A 21354-nucleotide genomic window follows, 5' to 3' on the forward strand; every position below is an offset into this window, starting at 1 on the left:
CATATGAAAGAAACACACCTGTCAGGAAAGTGGAAGAATCCACTATTCAGAAATCCTATCCTGAATGAGTCATCCAAGTTCTTTCTCATTGGATAAAGCCATTAGCACCCAAGGGATTGTTTGGCAGATGCAGCAAGGCCTTATTTCATTCACAGAATTATTGGTATGCGCCCTTACCATTTCATTCAAATAAATATAAATGATTTGAAATATCACTTTACCATTGGATAAAAAAATCCTATTTTTTTTGTATATGCTGGAATGAGATGATATTGTATTAAAACCTAATTCTTTGCTGATCGGAATGCATGGAAGCTGTGTTAAAATGTTGAGAAATTAATGCAGCAGAGATTATGAATGAGATTTACATTATGCCTCTTAATAATGGTGTTTCTCTGCAGTGGAGGAGGAACATCACTAAAATGGTGGGTAAAAATGAAAAGCACTATTTAATGCTGCTTTATGGATCTGGAAAGCAGAACAGTTCAATTTATTTTAATGGAATAAACCACATTATCGGAAAAATGCTGAAGCTGCTGTCACTGTGTCTTAGTTTCACAGTATTCTGACAATTTTATTTTTTAGAAACATAATTAAATGAAGAAGAAAGTGTGAAAATGCTCAGTGGTATATTTTAGTTTACCTTTCTATGCTCGGTTTTAAAATTGAAATAGAGTTATCTAAATTAGAGCAGAGGCTTTTGAATTCATGCTTTTTATTACACATCGACATCACTGCAGAAAGTTAAGCTGTTTTTCTCAGTTACTTTACTATTCAAATCCAGGTTTCTGACTTTGTCTATTATGAATAAGATTAGATGGTTTTATGTGGTTTAATGTATTGTTTAATCCACACAGGCAGATGCAGGGATTTTTGAAAAGCTATATAACAGCTGCATTCAGAAAGGGAAGGGTGTATAGCTTGCTGAGTTTAAATGATTGAATGTTCCAGCACAATAACATACATAAGTAGGAATAATTTTGCTGAAGGTGAAATTCCTGGTGATTAGAGCAGTTTACTTTCTGGAAAAGAAAAATTCCACGGCTTTGGATGAAAATGCCTTTCTATCAAAATGGGAATGGGAAATTTGAAAATTGATTGGTTCTAGTGTGCTGTAAGTGGGTGGATGGTTTTGCAACAGGAAGTGATTTGCAGTGTTCAGTGAGCCTTTTGTTGAAAAGGGTCTTCTCATTTGTGTGAGTCATGCTTTTGCTGCGAGCAGCTTGGCAGCTCCAAGCAGGACGGTGATCTCTGTCTTAGCAAAGTACTACTACGCCAGGCCCTTACCTCTGCACTTAGGAGACGCATTTATTTCTGTGGGTATTTATTTACCTGGGTTTGTCGGGTTGCTTTTGGCACTATGAGAGGTCTGCTATGGTAGAACAAATGCATTCTAAGTTTGCGTCAGATCTGGATGTACTTGTACAGAAAATCAGATAGAAGGGCATGCTTCACCGTGCAAAGTATAATCGTTTCAGGAATGATTCAGTGACATCATTCGATGAGCTTATACACAACTTATCAATGAACGGCAAGGGCTCGACTGTTACGACGACAACAACGACATCTGCTGCATCTTCATACCCAGAACCACCAGAGGTGCTCCGCAAGGACCAGGAAAATGGGCCCACGACCCTCTGCAACTTCATCCAAAAGATGTCCCATCTGAAATTTGCCAGCACAGGCAGCCTGTTGGGCATCAAAAATCTGTCCTCTGCAATGAAAGACCTTGCCTCCTCTAAACAGCAAGGCAGTTCAAGCACTCCTAGCTCAGTTTCAGCAGCTGTAGACACATGTAACCCTGTCTCCTCCACTCCGTATTCCCAGCAGGACATGAACAAGATGAGCACTGACAAGAAGACCAAGGTAGAAGATATTCACTTGTGTGGAGAGGATTGGAATCACAGTGGAGGCTTTGTTAATAAACCCTCACGAGGGTGGCTGCACTCTAATGAGAAAATCCTGGGACCTGGTGTGACGTACATTGTAAAGGTTGGTTCTTTTTCATCTTATAGTCTTATCTGAAAACTTGAAACCATTAAATTTACAAAGCAGCCCCTTTACTCATCCCATCACCACATAAGCTTTAACCTGACCCTATAGGAAATATACACATTAAATTATACATCATGTTTAGTGGGTGCAACGTCAATAAGAATGTATGTCTAAAAATTTCTCTTGCATACTTCCTAGTTCTATATATTGCAAAGATTCATGCAAGATAAGCTATATCATTGTAAATGAAGATTATCTACTTTGTGTTCCCATGTCATATGTTTGAAATGTATTAGTGGCTATTGTAAAATATCATTTGAAACTGCTTACAATATGTAAAAATCTTACATAGTGCTACAACACTTAAGATTTTTTTTGTCAGCCTCGAGTATTAATCTACTTCAGTACAGCTCGGAAGCTATTCTTGGTCACGGAGCTGGTTCTGATTTTGAATTTAGATATCAAAAAGCTGTATCCTACAATAAAAGTCAGTTTGAATAAACACTATTATGTAAATGAAAAATGTTATCTCCTGCACATCATTCTATGAATTACTTGTCCATGATATAGAAAGAAATATTAATATCAAACCAATAACAAAAATGTGAAACAATGAACCTGGTTCAGTGCTATACTATAAATTCTTGTGAAAGGGTTACTGGCAGTATAATTGCGTGTCCGAAGGATTATTGCAGATGCAAAATATTTCTCCCACACTGGAATCCTGGTGCCATGTGATGGGTACAACAATAAAAAAATATTTATAACAAGGAATGAACATAATAGAAATGGCTGGACCAGTACTTGCTGCCAGAATATAGTCGAACTTGAGGTAAATGGGTTTATGTTATAAACTTGAAGGAACCTGCTCAGATAAGGTAATCAGTTTTTATGAATAGTAATATTGTGGAGGAATATGAAAATTACCATATATAAGGTGATGTCAAAATATTATTTAGAATGATATACATAATATTTATGATAAATTTCAGGTGCAAATCCTAAGCATTTTTTGCACCTGGTCCAGAAAATAATTGTGCAGCTAAAAACTATGTACTTTAGGAGTGACCATACAAATAATTTTGAAGATTTGCAGGAATACTTCATAATAATAATTATATAAGGTGAATTGGGGGGGTATTATTTTTTATGGAACTTCATATAAGGTCCTGACCTATCCCTACACAACCAAATTATTTAAGAAAAAAATCTTGATAAAAGATTTTCATCCACAATAGTCAAGAGCATTATAAACTCAGTGTGCCTGGGGATTTTTTTCTTTTATGAACATTAATGTTTGAAAATACCATACCGCTGTCACTAATATATTAAGGAAATTCTCCTTCCATTAACATGGAGATCTGGATTATTCTTTTTTGCTGCTGTTCAAAATGGTGGTTCTAAAATCAGATAACGTTGAAAGACGCATTTTTACGCAATTAAATACCACTGAGCAGAATGTGCAATTCATTTAAAAAAAATAAAACTAGCTGCAGCTTGATTTATTCCAGGACTACATGTGCACTTCAAACCATACATTCTGAATTTTAATGTATAAAGTATGAGAAAAAATGGTTTACTGAGAATCACGTAAAACTACATTTTAGTGACACCAGTGTAAAGGATGTAAGAACAAGAATCTGAGAATTATATTATTGCAAATTAAATACTTATCCAGCAGCCTTTGTGATAAACCCATTACGTGTTGAAGTGCTCTTGTTAGGACAACTTTCCTAAAGATTCTTCTATTTAAATTTGAACCATGAAAAGTGAAGTAGTTAGTGACACTTATGTCATTTGTTTTATCATTAAAAATCATCTCTCAGGCTGCTGTTCACGTGAAGGAAGCAATAAATGTACATACAATGCATGCACTGTGATGAAACATTACTGCTATTCTTAATGGCTGTGTATCGAACAAATCTGTATCTTGCTTGCAGCATTTTTTAATTAGTGCCTCATGTTCACTCCTCACTTCATGCATCAATGAAATAAACAACCTTTTTTGATACAAGTACAAATCTTCCTAGAATTATGTTAAGCTTGGTACTTTTAGATTATAATGAATTTTCTGTGATGATAAATTTGAAAAACAGACCAAGGTATCTTTTTTGAAAGGGAAGAAATAAAAGGAACGTATTTGAAATTTATGTTTTACCATAGTATTTGGTTTTCAGAATTTGGTTTTATACAAATTGAATAGCATCTGGACACTGGGGATTATTTCAAGTAAGGTCATAAGTGAAGATGTTTGGTGCTCACTTCTATTCATAACTCCTCAGAAAAAGAAACAATCCATGCCTAAAAGCAGCAAGACCTGAACAACATTCAAGCTGCAACTGATAAGCAGCAAGTAACATTCACACTGCTCAATTACCAGGCAATGACCATCTCCAAAAAAAATTCTCTCGTCCTCCCTTTTAATGCTCAGTGGCATTGGCCCCTTTAAATCATCCACCATCAACACCCTGGGGATTTGCCACTGACCAGAAACTTAACAGGACATATTGTATAAATACTGTGGCTACAGGAGAAGGTCAAAGACTGGGTAATTTGTGATGAGCATCTCATCTTCTCATTCTCTAAATTCTTCCTATCACTTATGAAGTACAAGTCATGTATGTCATGGAGTATTCTCCAGGTGTCTAGATGAGGACAGATTTTGCAACACACAGAAGTCTGACACCATTCAGAACAAATCAATCCTACTCCTATTGGCATCATATACACTACCCTAAATATTCACTCTGCCCACCTTAAGCACACAAAGTCTGTAGTGTGTTCCATCCACAAGATACTGTAGCAACATGCCAATTTTTGTTCAATCATACCTTCCAAAACTGTAACATAGGCTCACCGCAAAGATCCCCTCCAAGACACGCTACACCCATCTTTAATTGTCACTGCTTTAAAATTATGGAACTATCTACCTAACAACAGTGTTTGAAGTACCTTTACCATATGGAATGCAGTGGTCTAAAAAGGCAGATTACAAACTCTTTTTCAAAGGCATTAAATGCTGGTCTTGCCGGCAACATCCATATTTTGTGAATGAAAAAATGATTTCATATTTGTATTAATTGTCTACTAGTCCCATAAGACATTTCAAGCTATTTTTCTTACAGATGTGTAATGGACAGTCTTGCAGAATAACATAATACTGAAATGAAGAAATGTGTGTCAGCTGACAGACCTGGATCATTAAGATTCTTTGCCAAATGTCTCCTGACCTTCCGTAAAGATTGGCACAACACAGATTATCCTCGGTCTCAGCAAAATGGAAAACGCTCGATTGTCATTTATGATATTTTTCCATAACCAGCATCAAAAGTACACAAACACTTGAATGTTATTAAAAATGACCTCAAAGGCACAGGAAATACCAGATTGTGGAAATATAACAAAGGAAGTAGAATGAATGTCCAATTCTGTATCAGTGCCTGCTTGTTTAGATTAAAATTTATAAACCTCCTAGGTTGCTGCAGAAACAAATGACTTTTTGTTTATCTTTTCATGGATGTGGACCTCTCAGGCAAGGTCAGAGTTTAATGACTGTTAAGAAAGTCATGGTGAAGGTGATTAGGGAATTCCTGGAATTTAATCTGGTAGGATAGTGTGTCCTAAAGTGGAACTTGCAGGTGGTAACCTTCCCATATCCTTCCTGACCTTGTTTTTTTAGGTAGTAGATGTCACTGGTTTGAGAAGTGTTGAGAAGCCTTAACGAGTTGCTGTAATGTATTTTGTAGGCTGCACATTCTACAGCTATGGTGGTGGAGGGAATGAATGTACAGGGTGGAGGATGAGGTATCGGTCAGACTGGTTGCAATGTCCTGGTTGGCTAAGTTTTTTTGAATGTTGGAACTGCATTCCTACAGGCAAGAAGAGATTTAATAGACTTAATAGAGATTAAATAGATTAAATTCCTGATTTATGCCCTGTAGATAGCGGAACAGTTTTAGGGAATCAGGACGTGAGCATTCATGACGGAATACCAACTCTCTGATCTACTCATGCAGTCATTGGCCAATCCTGCAAAGCAGGTTACTATAGGGTGTTAATGGCAGAGGAATGTGGCTATGGTAATATCATTGAATGTAAGGGGGAGGTGGTGACACTCTCGCTTGCTACAAGTAGTCATTGGCTAAAACTTACATGGCACAAAAGTTACCTCTTGTTTATCAGCCCAAGTCTGAATGTTGTCCACACCTTGATTTAAAAATGATTTCTCAATTAGCTTTATTACTAATTCAATAAGTTGCCGTGTATAAAAAATAAATTTTGGGCATCCCAGAGTTTCAACTTTTCTGCTGACATATGGGAAATGCATAAAACAAATAGAAAACATTTATTAGGAAACAAACTGAGCAAGTTCATGGCAATTACACTGGACATTGTATTGTCATACAGCACAGAAGCAGAACCTTTGGCACACCATGTCCATACTAGCCACCAAGTATCAATCTTATTCCATTTTCTTTCACTTGATGCCATGGTACTTCAAACGCTCATCTAAATACTTCTTGTGAGAGGCCCTATCTCCACTGTTGCCTCAGGTTATTCTGCATCAATGGGAAAGCAATCCAATGGTTGATCAAACCTCATACTAAGGAAGATGGTTATGGTTGTTGGAAGTCAATCTACACCAATTCCATTTCCAATTCCAATTCCATGGTAGGACTTCACTGCAGGAGTTCTTTCGAGCAATAAATAAAAAATAACAAAAGGAAAAACGTTGCAATGATGAGGCCTTCCGCTGTGGTGCCTCTGAAATGTCCTCCTCCTTCCTGAAATAAGGCTTCCTCTCTACCACAGTGGATGGAGCTCTTAACCACATTTCCTATATTTCCCGTCCATCTGCTCTCACCCCACCTTTCTCCTCAGACAGAACAGCAATATAATTCCCTTGGTCCTCTCCTTTCACTCCACCAGCCTCTGTCTTCAATTATTCTTCACAATCATTCCAGGTGAAGCAGTAATTCACTTGCACATCTTCCAATCTAGTCTATTGCATTTGGTGTTCTCAGTGTGGCTTCTCCTACACTGGAGAAACTAAACACAGGTGCTCTGCAGAGCACCTGAGCTCAGTTGCCGGGGGTGATCCTGAGCTTCCTGTTGCATGCCACTTTAATTCTCAATCCTACTCCTCTTCTGACCTATCTGTCTATGGCCTCCTCCACTGCCATTGTGAGGCCCAATGTAAACTAGAGGAAGAACATTTTATCTTCTGGGCACATTCTGGAATGAACTTTGAATTTTCCAACTTCAGGTAAACTGCTCTCTCGTTGTTTTCCATTATCACATTTGTATCCCTTTTGCACTTTGTTTCTCTAAGATGCCATACTGGCAGTCAGTATTCATGCTCCTTATCACTTGATCTGTCTTAACCTACCTTCATATAGTCTTTAGTCTTACACCTCACCCAGGTCCGTTTTGAAAACTGTAAATCCTCCATTCTCTCCCCCAGTTATGAGGAAGGATAACTGACCTGAATCATTAACTGGTTTCTCTTTCCACAGATGCTGCTCAACTGGCTGAGTTCTTCCAGCATTTTCTTTTTTTTTAAATATTGTTCAGTGGTTGCCAAACATTATTTTGGTGCATCCCACTTAAGAGATTTTTTTCTGTTCCCCCTCATTCTCTGCCTTAATTATAAATATTAAATAAAACTATTTGTTTTTATGATAGTATGACCATCTCTGTCCTGCATTTTAACTTTAGCATGTATCCAGGTGAACAGCCCTTGTTTGAAAATCGAGGATTAATACTAGTTTGTACTAGCTTTACCAATTTATTCTGAAGGGCAGCTCTAGATATGTTATTTAGCTAGTTATTTAATGAAGCAAATTATACCTGTGTACATACTGTATATATTCATCTAATTTGCAATCAACTTGGTAAAAATAACCTGATCTATTTACAATTTTGCAATAATCACCTTAAACTGATTGAGCTTATAAAACTGAAATAAGATATTTCCCTCCACTCACGCCATCACTTTAAAGTATTGGATGTTTTCTTCCCAAATTTAAATAAATATCTGTCCAAGACAGATGGCTTCGCTGTTCCTTTGCTAATGATGTCCTATGTGGATAAGCTGTGTTATTTTATGGTTGTTTTCCTTTGACTGATTTGCTCAGGTATGCCAGCATATTTTCCAATATTCCTAATTGTTAATAGCTGATAAAGCAAGTAAGATTTTTGTAATTGTACCTGCTGGAAGCAATCAGCATGTTTTAAAAAAAGATTCTGCTATGTTGTGTTCTCTAGTTTTGTGCTACTCTGGTACTTTTGTGCACTGGGGCCAGCCTTCCCTTCTCGTGGATTAAATGTGCCTTGATTTCCTGGAAATTTAGTAATTCCTTATTGTTTGTTCATCACCATCCTTAATCTGGTAGGATAAATGTGTTCCAGTTCTATAGTACCTGATGCAAACTCTTTGCTGATTTCCCTGTTGATCCACTGAATACATCTCACTAACCCATGGCTTACAAAAGAAGCTAAGGACAGTATTAGATCTAAAATGGAGGCATATGAAGTTGCTTGAAAAAGGGGCTGGCCTTAGGATTTGGAGCAGTTTAGAATTCAGCAAAAAAGGGCCAACCATTTAATTAAGAGAGGAAAAATATAAGAGTACATTTGCAAGGAACTTAAAAATGGATTATGAAATCTATATAAGTATGTAAAAATAAAAAGATTAGTGAAGAAAAATATAAGCCCTTACAGTCAGAAATGGGAATATACATATATATAAAAAATAGCAGATGCTGGAACCTGAGATAAAAATAAACTAAAAATGCTGGAAACAACTCAACAGGCCAAGTAGCATCTGTGGAAAGAGAAGCAGAGTTAACATTTCGGTGCTGAGACCTTTTATCAAAACTGGGGGAAAAAGGCTCTCTTTCCCATTTCTGATGCTGGATCTTGGACTTGAAATGTTAATATTGGCAAACTTTATAACAGGGAACCATAGAGCAATTAAACAAATACCTTGATTTTTTTCGTCATGGAGGGGAACATAAATAACTTCCCAGAAATGTTATGGAACCAGGAGTCAAATGAAAAGGAGGATATAAAGAAAATTAGTATTAGTAAAAAAATAGTGCGTACAAATTAATGGCCTCATATTCCAAACCTAGAGTACTAAACCAGGTAGTCATAGAAATAGTGGATGCATGCCACTATTTGCCTTCCAAGCTTTTATAGAATATGGAACAGTTCCATATTCCTATGTCCATGAAGGGCACAGATGTTAGACTGGGTTTGTGGCAGGTCGTGAGTGTCGTTCAAGAGATGTACTTATTTGACCTTTTGCTCACCCAATCTGCCTGAGGCAAATGCATCAGTCTATGATAACACAGGAAGGAATAACCACCACACAGTCCTTGTGGAGACAATGTCCCATCTTCATGTTGAGGTCACCCTCCATCTTGTGTGCCACTATAAATGTACTAAAATGGGTTGGTCTCAGAACAGATCTCAGAACTATGCATCTATGAAGTGCTGCGTCCATAAGGAGCAGGAGAAGTATATACCACCATTAAATTATAATTTTCCGAATGTACTGCTGTTACTTCTTTAATTCTTTAATAATTGATTCTAACATTTTTTTCAACAATAGATGTTATAAGGCTTATCGGTCTAGATATCCGCATTTTGCCCCCAACATCCTTTGAGAATAGGGGTGTCACACTGGCACTTTTCCAATCATTTGGTACTTTTCCAGAATGTAAAGATTTTTGGAAGACTATAACTAACGTTTCCACTGTGCTGGTGCCCACTCTTTTTTAGGATCCTAGGACATAACCTATTTGGGTCATGAGGCTTATCAGTCTTTAGCCCAATCAATTTGCCTAATACCAATTGTTTAGTGGTTATGATGGTATTTAGTTCCTCCCTGGCATTATTAGGTATGAATGCAATGCCCGTAGTACCTTCTACTGTAAAGACTGATGCAAGATATCTGTTTAAATCATCTGCCATTTCCTTGTTCTCCATAACTATTTCCCCAGCCTCATTCTCTGAGGTGTCTTTGTCCATTTGGACCTCTCCATTTTTAAATACTTAAAGAAACTCTTATTGTCTGTTTTTATATTTCTTGCTAGTTTGCACTCATGGCTTATGTTCTCTCTTTATTTTTTTTTGTACTTGTCTGGATTCTGAATTTATCCCAGTCTTTGGATCTGTTCCTAACCTTTGTTTCCTTGCACGTTTACTCTTTTAACTTAATATGTTCTTTAATTTCTTCAGTTAGTCATGGTTAACTCTCCTGGCGAATCTTTCCTCCTAATTGGGATACATTTTTGCTGAGTATTATGAATTGCACCTTAAACGTCTGCCACTTTATTCCTGAATGTTAAATTCCCAACTTTGATCCCCTTGAAATTATGTCTCTGTAATGGCAATCAGGTCATACTCAATTTGTCTCCACAAGACTTGGGTTCTTGATTGGTAAGGGGGTTAAGGGTTACAGGGAGAATGGGGTTCAGAAAAAAAATCGGCCATGGTTGAATGTTGGAGGAGACTAGATGGGCTGAATAGCCTAATTCTGCTCCTATATCTTATGACATACCCATTCAGCTTTATTTGTGCTGTTATTTTTCTACCTCATTACAAATGTTTTCTGCTTTATAGGTGGATGACCTTACTTCAGAACTGGCCAGTTCTGACACAGACAGGAAAGGGTGGTTATCTGAAATATTTGAATTTGTTATCAAGTCTTGAGGGCAGCAATATGCCTAGACAGAGATGAGATACTGTTTCCCAAGCTTGCATTGAGCTACATGGAGGCATTGGTTGTCCTTCTTCTTCTTCTTAGACATTCCCTTAGGATTGAGGATGACTTGCTTCCTCTCTGGTTTTGAGAGTCCTAAGGTAGTTAATAAGGCCAATGCAGGAATGGTGGACTCTTCCAGAGATAGGCAGGAAATGGCTGATGGAATGGGCAGATGGGTAGTTTGTTAAGTAGTGTACTTCTTTTGCTGTGTGTGCAGGGCTTCTGTATGTTTCTGACATATGGCTTCAAGTTTCTCATTGCCATTCCAAATGTTGCTCCTCCACTTTGAGCAGTCAGGGACCAAAGGTTCCCAGGAGTCCATGGGATGTTGCACTTCAAGGAAGCTTTGAGCACATCTTTGCATCTTTTTTTTAATCTGTGGTAATCTCTTCCCATGACAGAGCTTGGAATGATGTATTTATTTCAGAAGTCTAGACTTGGAAGTGAAATTGATGTGGCCTGCCCAATGTCGTTGACCAAGTAGGGCCTCAGGTCTGGGGATTTTGGCCTGCAAGAAGATGCTGAAGTTGATTCTCTTGTCCTTCTGGTGAATATGGAGGATTTTGTGGACTCATCATTGATGATATTTTTCCAGTGCCTTGAGCCGCCTCCTATAGGTAGTCTGGGTCTCAGAAGCATATAGGAAGGCAGGGATTACTGCTGCTTGGTAGATCATGAGTTGATGCCAAGTCTTGATCTTCAAATACCCTTTCCCTCAATCGATCAAAAGATGTGCTGGCGCATTGAAGACGGTGTTGAATTTCATTATCAATGTCTGCCTTTGCTGAGAGGTGGCTCCCAATGCTGTATGGTGCAGTGGAGGCAGTCTGGTAGAGAACTTTGGTCTTGAAGATTTTGAGAGTAAGGGCCATTCTCTTGTATGCTTCAGTGAATGAGTCACTGATGTCTTGGAGCTTGGACGCAAGGAAATGCAGGCATTATTTGCATAGTGCAGCTTCACTATTGAATTTTGGGTGACCTTGGTTCCAGAGTAACATAGGAGGAGTGTAGTTGCTGTTGGCTGAACAGTTTCTTGTTAGTCCTGAAGATCAACTCCACTTGCAAGGGATGTTTGTTGGACATGAGGTACAACTTTATGGCAAGAAAGATTGAGAGAAGTGTTGGGGCAATGACAATGGTCTTCACAGAAATTGATTCTGTTGTAGATCACTTGTTTAGTATCATGACTTTGACTCCATCAGTCGATATGAACGCTCAAACTCCCTCCTCAAATTCAGCTGTGCACAGAAATTCATCTCCATCTTATGTTTGCTCCACAACAGAGACATTGTAGGATGCCAGTGACAGAGAGGTCAGTGAGAGATAGATGGAGGCCTTCTGCAAAGCAGTTACCCTATATTTAGTTTCTCCAAAGTTTTCACATTTTTCCCAGTTTTAATGAAAAATTATTTGTCCCCAGATTCTGCCAGACCTGCTGAATATCTCCAGCATTTTCTGTTTTTATTTCAGATTTCCAGGAGTTTTGATTTTGCCTTTCATGTGTTTTATGGAGGCTCATTTGCAGGCATAAGGGAAAAGCTGGGACTAAATTGGAGAATCTTTCATAGAAATGGAATAGGAACATTAGATCTTATGGTATTATGATTAGTGGAACCTAATAGGCAGTATCACATATGATTTACATAGAAATAATCTGAAGCATGTCTGCCTACACAGCTCCATTCAAACATATATGAAAACATGCACATTCATAAAATGTAAAACGCTATAGTGACAATGCTTCAGAATTTATCACCTCATACAAAATTTGAGGGATGTGTTTCCTTGTATATTAGGAAAAAGACTATATGATTAACAGTAGGATGGTTCATTTTTAAGTGTTTGTATTGACAGGTATTAGTGCATTTTTAAAATCATTTTCTGGGGTCTGGGTATTGCTGGCAAGGACAACAATTATTGTGCACCTTTAAGTATCCTTGAGAAAATAGTGGTGAGTTGCTTTTTGAACTACTGCAGTTCTACTGGTGAAGGTACTCCCACAGTGCCATTGGGGAGGGAGTTCCATGATTTAGACCCAGTGATGATGAAGAACCAGTGATATATTTCCAGGTCAGGATGGAGTGTGACTTGGAGAGGAACGTGCAGGAGATGGTGTTCCCATATACTTGCTGGCTTTTTTATTCTTCTTGGTGGTAGGGGTTTGGTAGGGTAGCCTGGCTGAGTAACTGCAGTGCATTTTCATAGAGACATAGAGCATAGAAACAGGCCTTTTGGTCCACCATGTCAATGCTGATCATCAACAGCCCATTTATACTAATCCCATTTACCACCACTTAGTCCATATCTTTGGTGATTTCAAGTGCTTGTTTCAGGTTCTTCTTAAATGTTCTGAGAGCCTCTGCCTCTAACATCCCCTCAGGCAGTGCATTTCATGTTTCAACCATTTTGTAGATGGTGCACACTGCAGCACCGATGGCAGAAATAATATACAACAGCTGAATTTTTTAAAGCACGGCAACTCTACCTGAAGGCATCTGTTCTCTAATATCTGATGAGCTGATTGATGTTGAACCATAAATAAAAATCATATGAGATGGCTGCCAAACTTTAAGTTCCTATTTATTTATTTCTCTGTGCAAGAAAAGAAAAAAAATTACATAATTTTTAAAATTTCAATTCCTATTGTAAAACTGGTGAGATCAAATTTGTCGCCTATGTTGCTCCCCTTCTGATTTTCCCAACCTTTAGACTCACCACCAGTTTTGTTTTTGTCAAAGCTGAATGTTACCCTCTTGGACAATCCAAGTTTTATTTCCAAGTTTTTGTGGTGTACTTCTTGACTTTGTGTGATATTGTAACCAATTAACCTCTTCATACATCTGTTTTATTTGCGTCAAAGGAAACAGCAGTCATGAATACTGTAAATGGGTTGTCAACTCATTTTCATCTGTATTATACTATATCACAAATTCAAGTTTCACCCCAGTGTACTTAAAGAGAAAGACAGATGTAGTGATAAAGATATAATGAAGATAAAGGGAATTCTGAAGATATTTATAGCCAATGAAATATTTCTTAATTATGATATTTATTTGTAGTAAAAGCAAAAAATGCTGGAAATACTCAACAGATCAGGAGTAAGGTCTTTTATTAAAAGGTCTTTTATTAAGACCTTTTATTAATACTGGGAAGACTTAAAAATGAAACAAGTTTTAGGTTGCAAATTAAGTGGAGAGGTAAGAAGAACAAAAGAGAAGGTTGGTAATGGGGAGGAGTCTAGGAAAGAATGAATGGCAAATACAAAAGAGATTGCAGATACTGGAATCTGGAGCAATAATCAGAATGCTGGAGGAACTAAATGGGTCAAGCAGCATCTGTAGAGGCAAGAGATGTAAGTTGATGTTTCAGGCCAAGACCTTGCATCAGGACTCAGAGAGAAGAGGGAAGATTGCTAGGTGGGAAGATGGCAGTACAGTGGGGTGGGGGTGGGACAGAGGCTGGTCAATGATAGGTGGATCCTGATAAGAAGGGAATCATGGGCCAATGGAACTAGGTGGGGGGAGGGCAATGGAAAGGTGAATGAAGGGAGAAGGAAACTAAGAGGACAGGTGAGTATGTGTGGGAGAACACGGGGGGTGTGGGTTACCTGAAAATGCAAGTTTCATTGTTCATACCATTTGGGTTTTAAGCTATCCAAGCAGAATATGAGATGTTGTTATTCCAGTTTGCGTTTGATCTCTCCATAGCAATGAAGAAGGCCGAGGACAGACAGGTTGGTGTGGGCGTTGGAAGGAGAGTTAAAATGACATTCAAGACAAGCTTGAGCTAGCCGTTGTGGACAGAAAATGGTCAATGCCTGGTTTCACTAATGGAGACCACATTTTGAGCACTGAATGCGATAGACCAGGTTGGAAGAGCTGCAGGTGAACCTCTGCCTCACATCAAAGGGCTGTTTAGGTCCCTGGGTGGTGGTGAAAGGGCAGGTGTTACACCTCCTCTGGTTGCTGGGGAAGTGCCAGTGGATGGGGATGGCTGGGAGGGGAGGTTTGAGCAGACCAGGGAGTCACAAAGAGAGTGGTTTCTGCTGAATGCAGAAATGGGGGGAGACGGGAAGATGTGATTGGAGATGGGATCACACTGGAGTTGTGGAAATGGTAGAGGATGATGTGTTGGATGCAGAGGCTGCTGGGGGGAGGTGAAAGGAGAGGACCAAGGGAACTCTATTGTTATTCTGCCCGGGGAGAGGGGGAATGTGTGCAACTGTGCAGGAAATGGAGGAAGTGCATGTGAGGGCTCCATTAACTATGAACTATGGCAGAGAGGAAGCCATGTTTACAGAAGGAGGAGGATATTTCAGAAGCCCTAGAATAGAAGGCTGCATCTTGAGAACTGATGCAGCAGAGAGTGAGGAAAAGGGATGCATCCTTACAGGAGGTGGGGTAGGAGGAGATGCAGTCGAGGTAGCTGTAGGAGTCATGGAGTTTATAGAAGATTTCAGTGAGAAGTCTCTCTCCTGAGATGGAGACCGAGAGATCCAGAAAAGGAAGAGGAGTGTCAGAGATAATCCAGGTGGATTTGGGGGCATGGTGGAAGTTGATGGCAAAGGTGATGAAATTGATGAGTTCTGCACAAGTGTGGGAAGCAGCATCGATGCAGTTGTTAATGTAGTGGGGAACTAGTTGGGGGCTTGTGCTGGAATAAGCTTGGAACAAGGACTGTTCCACGTAGCCAACAAAGAGGCAGGTGTATCTAGGGCCCATGCGAGTGCCCATGGCTATGTCTTTGATCTGCAGAAAGTGGGAAGAATCAAAAGAGAAGTTGTTGAGGGTAAGGACAACTTCTGCCAAGCTGTTGAGAGTGTAGAGCTGATGGTGCTGGCTGAAAGAGTGAGTGAATAGCAAAAGTTATATCTGAAAGAGGTGTAAATAGGAGGAGATAAATGAAATCTGAAACACCGGAATAGAGAAGCTAACTGAAAGTGAGATACAACATTGGAATGGCTATTATCTGAAATTTTTGAATTCACGATTGGGTTGCTGCAATGTGCTTGATGAGAAGATGAGGTGTTGTTCCTAAAGCTTCTATCGAGCTTTGTCAGAACAGTATAGGAGGCAAAATTTAAGAGATCAGAGTCAGTGTGGGATGGGAAATTAAAATGATGGGCAACTAGAAGTTCAGGGTCATCCTTGTGACTGGATGGAGTTGTTCTGTAAAGCAGTCATCTAATCATGTTTATTTTTATTTTTATATCCTTCTTTATATTTCACTCTCCTACTTTATGTGTTTCATGTATTTTTCTTCATTTTACTATTTAATTATAATCAAACTACAGCATCCCACATCCACTTTATTTAGTTATACCCAGAATCAGAAGTAGATCTGTGATCTTTATGGATCATTGTGTTCACATGATTGGTGCTAATTCAATTTGCTCCCAAATACAGTTGCAAGTACAGTATACTCTTACTATCTGGATGATTTATCAGATCAGAAAGCTACAATTGATTAACAATGATGAAGGCAAGTATTTTTTCTCATCGTGACATCTCACATGTCCTGTTAATTTCCACAAAAGACTATGGGAGGGGTGTTGGTGGTGGAACATTTAGCCCCTAAAAACATCTGGATCTGAGTTGGGTAAGAAATAAAAACATAAAAAGAAACAAAGATGAGCCCAGTCCAGTTACAACTTAGCCACTTACAGCTTTAATATCTTAATGAAGGAGAGTGTCTGCGATTTTAATTGCCTTTCAGGTTTGTCAAGGCAGCTCCTACCCTAATCTCTCTGGTTGACCCATTGTCCTCGCTTTTCCTGATTTCTCTCACACTTCTCCTATCCATTGATGTTTGTTTCCCACTCCTGCAAATCCCCACCCTTCAACATTGTTGACCTTCCCAACACCAGTATCAATGCTTCTCCTTGAATCCCCATCCCACCTGACATCCCCATCAATAAGAAATCAGAATCAGGTTTATTATTACTGACATAGGTCTTGAAATTTGTGGTTTTGCAGCAGCAGTACAGTGCACATAAAAATTACTATAAGTTACCAAAACAAATAAATATTGCAAAAGAGGAATAATGAGGTAGTGTTCATGGGTTCATGGACTGTTCAGCAATCCAATGGCAGAGGGGGAGAAGCTGCTCATTAAACACTGAGTGTGGGTCTTCAGGCTCCTGTACCTCCTCCCCCATGGTAATAACGTGAAGAGGGCATGTCGTGGATGGTGAGGGTCCTTAATGATGGATGCCACCTTCTTGAGGTACTGCCTCTTGAAGATGCCTTTGCTGGTGGGGAGGGTTTTGCCTGTGATGGAACTGGCTGAGTCTACAACCCTCTGCAGCTTCTTTTGATTGTGCACATTGGAACCTCTATACTGGTAATGCAACCAGTCAGAATGTTCTCCACCGTACATCTGTAGAAATTTGCAAGAGCCTTTGGTGACATACCAAATCTCCTCAAACTCCTAACGAAGTAGAGCCCCTGGCTCAGCAGCTCAGACAACATCTGTGGAGAGAGAAAAGCAGACCCATTCTGATACAAACTGCAAAGGCTGATTATTTAGAATTGTTGAATTCAATGTTATAAAGTGCCTCATCAAAGGATGATTGCTATTCCTTGAGCTTACAATAGGCTTTGTTGAAACAATGTAAGGGAGCAAAGACAGAGAGGTCAGTGTCACTATGCGATGAAGGATTAAAGTGATAGGTGACTGGAAATTCAAGGTCACCTTTCTGGACTGAGCTGTTCTGAAAGAGGTCATCTGATCTGTTTCTGGTTCTCCCACTGTAGAGGAGACCACGTCATGTGCACCGAGAACAGTACACCAAATTCAATGAAATAAAAATGAATGGCCAATGTTTCAGTCTTTCGATGATGGGAAGGGAAATGGCAAAAGTCAGGTATTGCATCTCCTGCAACGGCCAATCCCTCCCCACACTTCTCATTAATGTCACACCAATCCTTTAATCCCTCCTTCCATCCTCTACATTTCCCTGTTTGGCTTAGTACTGTTAATCTAATTTCTCAATCTGCCTGATGAAAACCAGACAGCGAATTCCAAAAATGCCATTAAATACAGGAGCACATAACGAAAACATGTTCTACTAGATTTACTCTGATTTGTAAAGGCTGTCCTAGTAACTTAACCCTTGGAATCCATCTATGATTCTAGTAAATCTACACTGAGTACCTGGAAGTTCAGTATGTCCTTTCTAAGCTAGGTACCCAAAACCCTTCACAGTATTGCAGATTGCTTCAAGCAAGTCTTTGTATAACAGTAGCATAACTTCCATCCCCATGTTTTCAAGTCCTTTAGATGTAAAAGCCAGCATAACATATGCCTTTTTGAGCATTTTCTATAACCCATGACATCTTTATGCTCTATGCAGGTGGACCTTTAAATCTTTTTAAACATATTATATATTTTGGCTTTTCACTATTCAATAATAGTGTTGCATCCATTTTGACAACTCTCTCAGTTCCAAATTCTTTGATCCTGATACAGGTCCAATTCCATGAGCCATTGAGACTGACATTATTCCTCATAGGGTACAGATCATTCTGGTGACACCCTCCACCCTTTACCACACAGTACATATTAATCCAAGTTACCTACACAAGCTGTGTCCTCAACCCCAAAACATTCTTTCCTCTGAGTTACTACAGTGGTCTAACTTTTTGCCTTTGTCAGAGAGTTATTCCCACCAAACTGGGTTCACGACAGTAAGAGTCCAAGAATCAGCATTAAGAGCTCCTCTGTTCCTACTCTTACCAGACCTATGACCGTGTGATAACCTCAGTATTTCACATTTCCACATTGCATGATTGGTTTATCTTGCACATAGAATGAAAATATGAACTAGCTTTTAAGTGCTGCTTTTAAATCTGTTGAAATAGATCAACGTCATAAGGAGAATCATTTTTCCAGAAAAAATGGGCTAAGAGTTGTGTGGCTAGGTACCTATCCCTCTTTGTCTAGGATGGATAGGAATGTTGATGGAAGATCTTTGCCTGAATGTACAGTGGGCACAGGTCAGCTGGGAATGGGTTTTGTGGTCTCTTGCCATTGTTCCCACATTACCTGCTACTTGGATACCTCAGGGTAGGTGAATACTACAAGGGTCATACTATGGTCAAATCTCATTGACTGAAGGGACTGCACAGGCTTGGGGAGAAAGCCAAAGACTTCATGTGAAAACTGGCCAAAGCTGTATTTCATTTCTTCCTCCTCAGGATCTCCATTATTTGGGAATCTGGATGTCTGAGACATAACAAAGGACTGAAAGATCTGCACTGTAGCCAGGTTTGAGGTCTCAGTCTTCAAATAACCTTTTCCTCAGTTGGCTCAAGACTGTGCTGGTGCTCTGAAGGTGGATGATGAATTTCATCATTGTCTATTTATGCTGAGAATTAGTTCTTTGCATATGGGAAGTGGTCTGTATTGACATGTGTCTCCCTGTGAATATCTATTGTCAGACAGCAAGATGGGTTGGTAGAGGATCTATGCCTTCTGAATGCTGAGTGGAAGACTTAACCTCTTTTATCCTTCAGTGACTGTGTCAACAATGACTTAGAGGTTGGCCTTGGTAACTGAGTTTTGGGTTCCGGGGTAAAGGTGCCATAAGCTGCAGAGTTTCACATTTGTGCTGTAGATTAGTTTCACTCCAGTGGGATGCTTGTTGGGGGTTGAATAGAGCATTGTAACAGGAAAGATCAAAAGATGTGTCAGAGCAATAACGCGGCCTCCCTTGACTCCAGTCTCTACTGTAATTGGATATGTGCTGGACCCATTGGTTAGGCTTGCATGCTGGTATGAAACAAGTGTAAGTTGGAGGTGAATTTCTGCAGGCAGCTACTTTCCAGGATACTGCTTCACAGTGCCTTGTAGCTGATGGAGTCAAAGGCTTTAGTGAGGTCAAAAAAAAAGGATATGTATAGTGGTTGGTGCTGCTTCCTGTTTTTCTTGGAGCTGAAGATCATATCCATTATCTCTCTAGCTGAACAGAATCAACATGGCGAGTCATTTAGCAGCCCTATGACCACTGGGACGAGGTTGTTGAGGAGAACCCTGATGATGACTTTCATTGTGGCAAACAGACAATGTTGTTTTAATACTGTTAAAATGTAGTAATGCCATTTCTGGACCAAAATGTAGGAATGCTCAGCAGTGGGGCAATATTTGTGGAGCAAGCCCTTTGTAGCATATGCTGCAGTTACATGTTTGCCTTTGCCGGGGCCTGTGATGGGATTTGTTACAGATGCTGAGGGTCTGAACAGGCATTGGATGAGCTGGCCAGAGAACAGCATGGTGGAGTTTGAGGCTTTGGGACTGGGATTGGGGACCAGGAGCTGGGTCAGAGATTTAGAGTCAGAAGTTAGGCAGTCAGATGATCACAGAGTTTAGGTGGGGGATCTGTAATCGACAACATTGGGATTGGGAATAGGATTCAGGGCAATTAGAGAGTTGGGGCCAAGTTTGAAGTGGTTATGGGGTGCTTGGTGGGATGTGAGAATGGCATGAGGGGTTTGGTACCAAAGGGGACATTGCATGGGAAATAATATAATGTGTCATGTGATGAAAAGAAAAACATATCAGGTGAGCAAGTGCAACTCACATTGGGAAATTCCCAGTTAATTTTACAGAGTGACATGGAACAACCCAAATATGGTTGTCAATGCATTTTACACTGGGAACTCCTATGGAAAACTGAAAGAGGAGAGGAGGAAAGATGTGTCTTGTGATGGCATCACATTGATAGTGTTGGAAATCTTGGAGGATAATCCATTGGGCATGGAGGTTGGTGGAGTGCAAGGTCAGGACCAGAGGAAAGCTATTAAGTTTTGGGAGGGAGGGATAATGAGAAGTGAGAAGTGTGGGAGACGTAACAGCCACAGTAAAGGGACCTGTCAACTATGGTGGAAAGAAACCCTCTGTTGAAGGAAAAGGAAATCATATCAGAAGCACAAAGATCAGGGGTTCATAAAATCTGCTCATCTGTCCTGTGCAGCTGAGCAGATTTTATGAACTTGTCCTTAACACACTTGAATTAAATCCCAACCCTAGTTTAATTCAGGCATTAATCAATTTATTTGAAACACATCTGTTCTCTCCTAGAGTGCATCATTAACTTGTAAGATTAAGCTTTTCTATACTTGCTCTTTGGTGTCAAAGAAGAATTTGAACCTGAAGCTCGGAAAAAAAAAGGGAGGCTGACTTTAATAGCTCCTGAAAATTTGTGAGGAATTCAAGAAGCTGGACTACCCTATGAGTGTTGCTTCCAATGCAATCTACACACCTCTATCTTTATTTTATCTGAGTTATGCAACACATTGAACCATTCAACAGTGCTACTGTGTGCCTGAACACCTCAGTCAGGACCCGAATAAGCTGCCCTATCAACTTTAAAGATCACCCGGACTACTTAAAAGGAAAATTTAAAAAGAGATGTATTTCTCCCTGCTCCCCACCTTCCCTCTTCATCCTTCTCCACATCATTAATCATCCAGTTCCTCCCATTGCCCTTTTTATCCTCTCCCAATGCCCTATCCCCCTCCTTGCTGCCCCTTCTTGCTAACCTCTTCCATTCCTTCCCTCCCCATGCTGTTCACATTCGCTCGCTC

At 39.6% G+C, this 21354-nt stretch overlaps 1 protein-coding gene across 1 annotated transcript in view; it reads left to right on the forward strand.

Moving 5' to 3' along the window:
• The first annotated feature begins 1230 nt into the window (after window positions 1–1230).
• The window catches only part of shc3 (SHC (Src homology 2 domain containing) transforming protein 3), a 100088-nt gene continuing 79964 nt past the window's right edge, over window positions 1231–21354 (forward strand). The window contains exon 1 of the mRNA XM_052019889.1: window positions 1231–1992. Coding sequence (XP_051875849.1) covers window positions 1447–1992 — 546 coding nt within the window. The 5' untranslated portion in view covers window positions 1231–1446. The remainder of the gene's footprint in view (window positions 1993–21354) is intronic.

The sequence above is a fragment of the Pristis pectinata genome, chromosome 7 (genome assembly GCF_009764475.1).
Source record: "Pristis pectinata isolate sPriPec2 chromosome 7, sPriPec2.1.pri, whole genome shotgun sequence".
NCBI classification, from domain to species: Eukaryota; Metazoa; Chordata; class Chondrichthyes; order Rhinopristiformes; family Pristidae; genus Pristis; species Pristis pectinata.